This window comes from Lycium ferocissimum, chromosome 9 (genome assembly GCF_029784015.1).
Source record: "Lycium ferocissimum isolate CSIRO_LF1 chromosome 9, AGI_CSIRO_Lferr_CH_V1, whole genome shotgun sequence".
Lineage (NCBI taxonomy): Eukaryota > Viridiplantae > Streptophyta > Magnoliopsida > Solanales > Solanaceae > Lycium > Lycium ferocissimum.
The window spans coordinates 17,922,811-17,931,396 of NC_081350.1; the positions used below are offsets into that span (position 1 = coordinate 17,922,811).

Consider the following 8,586-nt stretch of genomic DNA (forward strand, 5'->3'; position numbering starts at 1 on the left):
TTATAGAAAACATATAATGCAACATAACATGAAAAATTGGTTCCAAACAATGTTTGGTTGTTATAGTGAAATGTTGTTATAAACAATGAATGTTGTTATAGAGAGGTATGACTATATAGCTTTTCTATACAAATATACAAAACATCACATTGCAAAAAAGATTTTTGATGATGAATATGTACAGTTTCTCTTGCAGTCTTCACCACCTTCTTCATCATCCAAGTCTGCACTTGGAAGGCCAGTTGTATGTTACCAGCCAAATCAAAACCAAAGTAAAAATGTCATCAGATTTTTTCCTATGAACTTATGCTCTGATCAATAACTCATAGACATTACAGTTGTTATCACCAGAAACACGCTTCAACATTTCAAAACTTTTACGGCTACCAAGAAATTCTATTCGTTTGAACTCTACACAACCACGCTCGCTACTCTCTTTACTGCAATAAACTGATCTTAGTCGGTCAGCATGCCTTGAATCTGTGTGAATCGCTACCTCTACCTCGCCAACGGACATGTTTTCCTATACATATCACAAAAGTAATGTTTTAGGAATAAGAATTCAATTAGAGAGTGCATTTCAAACTTGCCTCAGTAAAAATAAAGTGTAAAAAGAATCAATTCATTTGAAGAAGTGAAATCTTTCTGTTTCAGAATCCAATACCTGATAAAATGCATATATGTAATCCAAGACCTGTAAACAAGTGAACCCTTTTTCACTAAAAATGGTCCTGGAACATGGACCCATCTCCGAAAATCGATCAACTGGAAACAGTATGGTAAGGAAGTTGGTTTTCAATATCAGCTCAGCTTTCTCACTGCAATCAAACAAACACAAAAAAGCAATCAAAGGATGAACATTACAAGTGTTTTACATGATACAAGGCAAACGCAAAAGCCAAAACAAAGAGCAAATCATGTCTACACTCCTCAATAATTGAGCTAAGTTCAATTCTGGCCCTGGTGCATCTGTTGTAAATAGTAGCCCAATAGTTTGGTATTGGTCTTTGAATTGTCCTATGCTAAATTCTAACAAGTACCCATGTGCACATGACTTCCATCAATTTCCATTTCAGAAAAAAATTGCTCATTCATTGCCCACAAAAAGAACCAACATGATATGCTCAGCAAAGTAATTATATATGCAATAATGTGCATACAAATATCAAGCTCCTGTTTGACAACAGCTAAAAGACATATTGCAAGATATCGTCACAGTATCAAGTATTGCCTCGGCGTCAAGGTGAAAGAAATGCTATATTTGAAAAGTTTTAAGTCTGATAGTTGAAACTGTAAGCGTCAACGTGAAAGAAATGCTATATTTCAAAAGTTTTAAGTCTGATAGTTGAAACTGTAACAGTCACTGAAAGTAAGAGATCTGATAAACCTTTCTGAAAGCGGTCGGGATAGGTTCACAAATGAAGCTTCAGATGCTTTGTGATCCTCCTTTGCGTCAAAGAACACAGATGTGTTCTGTTGGTTTGTATCTTCAACGCTAGAAGAGTCCATGTAAATAGAAGCAGTCGAAGTTGGTTCAGATATCGACCAGCAGATGGAATCTAGAAGGCTGCTCGGAGATAGGTGACGCAAAGGGGTTTGACATGTCTGCAAATCAAATTGACAAGTAAAATTAAATTTTTCATTGAAAATAATAATAATAATAATAATAATAATAATAATATATATATATATACGAGATCATTATTAAATGTTGGTTGACCGAGATACACAAACAAGGGAAGAAAAGGAGTCAAAAGAACTAACTAGGTTAAAGCTGTCATGACTCCCGGCAGTTCTTAATTCACTAAGAAGGAGCAATCTACCAGTGAACAATAATTTCTCAAATAAACCAAAACCATGCCAAGACTGTGAGAATTAATGTACACGATTCCTGTTCTCTTCTAAAGTATTTTGGAATGGCAGGTTGGGATCAACACTAAGTGCCTCAACCTTGGGCCAAACCATCCTGAAATTCATGACAATGAAACTTGACAACTTGAACTAAGATGTTAAATCCAAACTAGTTAGACTATATTGCCAAGTGACATATTAGCCATAACAGAAATGAGAAAACAGTATTATAAGCCTAAACCATCCGTGCATCTATTTGTATTTGGTGGCATCATTGAAACAAAAGAAATGAGCTGTATGATAAAGTTGAAGTGCATTTACCTGCATACGCCGACCACGACGTTTCCTAACTCCCTCTTTGGCCACATTGGCAACATTTTGCCTTTCTTCCTGGCTCACTCTAGGTATAGAACTTGTTGCATCTCGAAGATAAGCACCACCATCGATTTCCTATATTCATAAAAATATTAAAATTGAACTATAGCAAGAAAATCAGCAAAAGATGGTACTACAACGCAAAACATGTAATTTTCTTTGAGATTTGTGGGAAAACCAAAAAAATCAAGTATTACTTCTAAACAGTTAAAAATCCTAGCATAACGTTCAAATTACAAAATGCTAGGCCAGGATCCTTGAACCAATGTTAGACTAGTTTTCTCTGGACCACCAATAGTGGCCCTTATGAGAAAAGATGTGACAGAAATGATACCAGCCATAGGCATATCTGCTACTTATCTAGGATCAAGGGCTTACTAGTACAAGTCATATGGGATACTATATAAGCTTTCACTAAAGACAATGCATAAATTTACTGCCTAACAGGAGGGAATTTTATCATTTCACATCTATCAGCTGTGCTAAATATTCTTCATGCAAATACATCCATATGTACTCATTGATCCAGCACCAAAGTCTACTACAGAGAATATACTGCACCATGGACCCACGTCAAAAGAAATATTAACCAGATCCCTCAATTTGTATGTTCTTGTACGAGAAAGAAAAAGTCAAATATGCCTTGTCTGATGATATATATATATATATCAATTTGCTTTCTAATGGAGTATTGTCATAGAGACCACAAAGCTAACATCCTTGGATTTAAACAACAGGAAGATATTCTAAAACAAATGACAGAGAAAGCACCTTAGAAAGTTCATCAATAACCATAGAACACAGGGATAGTTAAACTGCGAAAGAGGAGAGAAGAGGGCAAACGGAAGAAACATGAATACATACCTTGCTATAAATCGTATTCTGAATGCCATCAAGTAATATTCCAGTTTGCCTAGCCAAATCAGCAGACATATGAACAAGCCTTTGCAGGTGCTTTTCCTTCGCACTCTTCAGAACCCAGAGCGGCTGGCGAAAAGGTGCATTTGTTTGTAAAAGCAATTCAAATGAAAAAAATGAATCAGGGGAATGATACAACAGTCCTCGAGGAGATACTAATAGAAGGACTCATCAGAAAAATGTAATTCATCGAACTTGAACTTTCACTTGCGATTGAGTTGTGAACATGAGAAAGCGTTCAGGCATACTTGCTAAAAAGATGAAGTAACACTTACTGTAACAATGTTAGAGGAATGGCCAAGGTATTTCCGAATTGAGTTTCCTTCGCATACTACATGACTCGCACCACAACCAACAAACCACTGGTTGACCAAACTAGCACCTTCTGCTGCTGCTGACTCGATGACCTAAATTTTACAACAAAAGGTCAGAGAAAATAGTGCGAAGCACCTTTAATAATTTGAAGTGATTCAGATGGCATAAGCTTCATAATATGATGCAATATAATAGGCATTTGTATTGTTGTAACAAACAAAGAAAATGCCAAGTGGCATAGCACTGATTTTCAGTGAAACAAAAGACATAAACATATAAAGACTTAGATAAGCAGTACTACTGCAGAAAAACAATCCTGTATATGTTGAATAAAATAGGGATAATTACATTTTTGGATCGCTCAAAAGAATAATAGCCAAAAAATGTACAGGTTTTATATATTAAGTATAAATATGCATATAGTATATTTATTGCATGCAAAAAATATACATATAATATACATAATCAGTGTATAGGTTTTGTATATTTTGGCTAGCGTCCGTAATTAATTTCGGCAGACGGGCCAAAAATGAAAAAAACCAAATAAAATATTCAATTTTGAGCCTTTTCAAAACAACCTCAACCTACCTTACTACGCAGCTCATCAGAAACATCTGCATCAACATAAAAGGTATGACCAAACAGAGTTCTTCGCTTAGGTTCCCTTTCAGCATGAATTAGTGGCTCTTCAATCATGTCAGGTGGTTTGCTATGTTCCGGCAATGCAACTGGAAGACATGAATTCTGTTTGCTGTCTTTCTGAACAAGCCTGTCGATATTGTCTAGAGAGGAAGCACCTTGTCCAACGCCTTTAACACTATAAAGTGATTCAGTCAGCCTCACTGGAGCAAACATAAGCAATAATGTCTTAGTCATAGAAAAAATAAGACAAATCAAAAAACATAAATCCCTTAACCTTTTGTAAACGAAGCTACACAAATATGGGTTGCGCCTTGATAACAAATGAGAAGTTAAAGGTTTATTTATTACAGAAGGAAACAATTTCTAGTTAACCATCAATTTTTGGAACTCCTTCAATTGACAATCCATGTAGATACATCTTAAACAGAAGAATGACAATTCAACTTCAAGAGATTAAAGAAGCAGCTTATTTCTTTCTAAATAAAAACATGATGACTAATGCTTAAAGTTCCTCAACCATTTTAACATTAAGTGGACATGCATTAAATTTAGGTAATTCAAGCAAGCCTATACATTTTTTCTGCTTAAACAATGTATAAGTAGCTTCTCTGCACTCACTGACTTAAAATCTTGTATCCTCTTTTGCTGGAAAGAATCTATTAAGAACCACAATTGACTAATTATTCAAATTGAAAGAAACAAAGGTTACCAAAACCAAAAGAAGGGTCAGCACATTTAACAGTCCACTCCAAAGGAAAAAGAAATAATAAAATTAATGAATTGAACAAGAACATAAAACCTGCAATACAAGAGTAATATAGAAAGCAAGTAATGAAGCTTACTGCATCAGCCCTAATAAAATTACAAACAGAATACTTCTTACCATTCCTTCTCACACTATCCACAAACCATGCCAATGAAACAACAAGGAGACCATTTTTTAACCCATGTTTCGAGGCGTGCTCAAACTTTCGTCCAGAAAAACTGTAGCAGACATTAAGGGATGCAAATACAAGCAAAATATTTTGACCAAACAATACTACCATCAGACCAGAATCACCTAATAACATGGATCTAGCAAGCAAATTATAAACATTTAACTATATCCATCTATCCGATTTTCATTTCTCCATCTTGTTATGAAAAAGATAAGTAGTTAACTGGAAAAAAATACTACGTACTATTCCCTCCGTCCCAAATTAGTTGTCGTGTTTCGCTTCTCGAGAGTCAATATTGACTGATCTTTAAAGCTAAATCGAATTAGATCAATTCAATATTTTAAAATTAAAAATTTAGATATTAAAAATCTATAGGAAAAGTACTGCAAGTTGCAACTTTTCTCATGTCAACTTGATGAAAAATACATTTTAAAATGCAAGTCAAATTTTATAATAAATTTACTCTCGAAGCGAATCATGACAACTAATTTGGGACGGAGGGAGTATCTTTTACCAGAGTTGGAAACAAAAAGTGGGTATAGAAAAATAATGATCAAGAAAAGAGAAAATACAGAAAGAAAAGGATATCTGAACCACCAGATGGGTACATTGAGGGTGCAAATGTGGGCTGTATTTACCACCTAATCTCTCTGTTGCTTCCATCACTTGCTTCCTAGCTTCTGGTATAACATATTCAAGAAACAAAAAATTAAGAACAGAAAATATTAAAGGTGTGTTTGGTACAGAGGAAATCATTTTCTCTAGGAAAATAAATTCTTAAAAAATAAGGAAAATGACTTCCCCGATGAAAATAGGGAAAACAAATTCCATAAATGACATTTCAAGTTCATTGTTTCCTCCCTACCCACCCCCTAATCATCCCACCCCCGAACCACCACTCCCCACCCCATTCCACCCTCGTAGTGTTTTCCGAGATTACATATATGCTCTTAGAATAAATTTTTTTTTTTTTGCTTACTTACCAAACACTATAAAATAAGTAAGAAACTCACTAGTTTCCCAAGAAAACATTTTCCTTCATACCAAACACACCCCAAAAGTAGAAGCAATAGAACATACCAATATCAACTTCAACAACAACATATGCAGTGTAATCCCACAAGTGGGGGCTGGAGAGGGTAAGATGTATGTAGACCTTACATCTACCTTTATGGGTTAGAGAGGTTGTTTCCGATAGACCCTCGGCTCAAAAGAAACGTAGTCAATGCAGGATTGCAAGAGAAATAAGACAGCAACAATATCAACTTCATATTAACAAAAAAATAATCTTTCATGTCCTGTTTCAATTCAGAGCACTTTTAGCTAAAAAATATTGCAAAATGATACCTTTAGAAAGTCCTGTGACACAGATAACAAGTCCAGAAAATGGACTATTTGTGAGCATTGATTCAGACATACTAACAGAGGAAGCAGGTGAAATAAGGGGTTCCAATGAATAAGATGCAATCCCTCTAAATGAAGATGATAAATCCACTAACATCTTTGAACATCCTTTGCTACTTACCACCTCCACTCTTCCTCCCCCACCCATTTCAAATAAAGCACAAAACTTTAATAAAATGGTTCAAAGGGAGGGAAAAACAAAAGCAAAAGACTAATTGGAGTGGAATATACTACAAGGAAATGGTGTAAAAAGAGAGGAAAATATATAAAGTGAGGATTTTGGATCAGTGGGTGTTAAGAATGAAGAGACAAATGGAACATTTTTATGTTTTTTAAAAAGAATCAGCCTTTTCTTTATCACATTGAGTCATAGGGAAGTGAGGAAAAAGGGTGTTTGGAATGATGGGTATTTGGAGACTAGAAAGAAAATAAAGAACTGAGTGAAAGAAAGAATGAAGGATTTGAAAGTTGACTGAAATAGAATCTCAAGAATTTAACTTTATTCAAAAATGGTGGGTTTTGTTCTGATTCTTTAACTTTTGCTTTATGAAGGGATGGAAGGAAGAGAAAGGAGGGGTAAGGGGTCCTTTTTTGGAAGTTCAAACGGAAATTCATCAAGCTCTCTCTTGCATCCTTCACACTTTGCAGAAAAATGGCAAAAAAGAATTCAAAATTTTGTTAATTATAGATATATAGACGGTTTCTTCTCCCTTATTACTTTCATATGCCCTTGTCTCTGTTTTTGTCAAAATATTGTAAAAGATACCTTCTTGGTTGTGTGCATCTTGCGTCTACTACAATTTTTAGAATAGGAAATACGGTTGAATTGATTAAATGACCTTCTATATAAAATATAAAGATCGTCTATGGGTTATGTTAGAATCGCTACTCATGTACATAAAGGGTCATATACTTCTATTCATTTTTTAATTAATATCCTCTAAAAAAGACCAATAAAGAGTGTTTGGTATGGAGAATAAAAATTTCAAAAAATACTTTAAATTTTTTTAATATTTGATTGGTCAAAATATTTTCTTTAAAAAAATAAGTTTCTCAAAAATGAGGAAAATAATTTCCCTAGTTAGATTAGAAAACAAGTTCAATAGATGGCATTTCAAGTTCATTGACTCCTACTCACCCCAAATTTCAACCCTTGACCATCCTGTCCGCCCACCGACCACCACTCTCGGGCACCCCCTCATTGTGTTTTGTTATATTACATATAAAACGTTCTTGTAATGAACTTTTTTTTTTTTTTTTTGCATATTTACCAAATACCAGGGAATCAACCAGAAAATCACTTATTCTCTACAAAACATTTTCAAGAAAAATATTTCTCTCATACAAAACACACCATTAAGCTATATTACCATTTTGTACACTAATTCTCGATTATTGTATTATCTTGTTGTTGTTTCTGCTTGTGATACTGCCTTCTTTTTCATTTTTCTTTGAGCTGAGAGTCTATCAGAAACAACCTCTCAACCTTCTCAAGGTAGGGGTAAGGTCTGCGCGTCCTTTCAAGAACCCACTTGTGAGATTACACTAGATTTTTTTGTTGTTGTAATCAAAAGGAGTTCAATAGACCAGTGGATTTTTTCATTGAGGGCAATCAAAATTAGAAGTTCATAAAGAATAGGCTATCCTGTTAAAGTAGATAGCAGAGGCATATGTATTGATTTTGCGTATACTGAGTATGTTTATCGGAAACAACCTCTCTACCCTACCTTCTGCATACACCGCATCTTCCTCGGATCCTCTTGTGGGGCTATTTTGGGTATGTTGCATATATTGGGTGCACACACTTTGTTATAGCAAAGGGTGTCTTTGTTTTGATAGTAGAAAATTTTGTAGGGTCAAAGTCAGAGAATTCCGAAATTTTATGTGGATAGTGTATTAATTAAATGGGCATTGGAAGTACAAGAATGAGAAAATTAACATATTTACTCTAGGTTTAAGTGCATTCAACCGTCGGATTCAAGCTAAACATCACATGGTTGAGCTGTGCAATGGAAGGTTGTTTTACTAGGTTTCCAAGAATGATGAATCTCCGCACGTCAGTTTTCAGCCATATTAAAACTTTCTATTATTATTTAATTTATTTGATATTCAAGATTTAAAAGTCTAATTAATTTGATTCACG

At 34.6% G+C, this 8,586-nt stretch overlaps 1 protein-coding gene across 2 annotated transcripts; it reads right to left on the bottom strand.

Moving 5' to 3' along the window:
- On the bottom strand, nt 1-6,771 carry LOC132029764 (uncharacterized). 2 transcript variants are annotated; one of them, XM_059419115.1, is made up of 10 exons: nt 6,387-6,771; nt 5,627-5,716; nt 4,985-5,086; nt 4,048-4,301; nt 3,420-3,551; nt 3,091-3,213; nt 2,173-2,301; nt 1,388-1,605; nt 665-818; nt 1-523 (listed from the first exon to the last, which is right to left on the bottom strand). In XM_059419115.1, the coding sequence occupies exons 1-10, from the start codon at nt 6,589-6,591 to the stop codon at nt 305-307; spliced, it is 1,626 nt and encodes a 541-aa protein (XP_059275098.1). In that variant the 5' UTR covers nt 6,592-6,771; the 3' UTR covers nt 1-304. The 2 variants fall into 2 exon arrangements, with proteins under 2 accessions (XP_059275098.1, XP_059275097.1); XM_059419114.1 differs by having other exon boundaries at nt 5,627-5,719.
- Between the last annotated feature and the right edge of the window lie 1,815 nt (nt 6,772-8,586).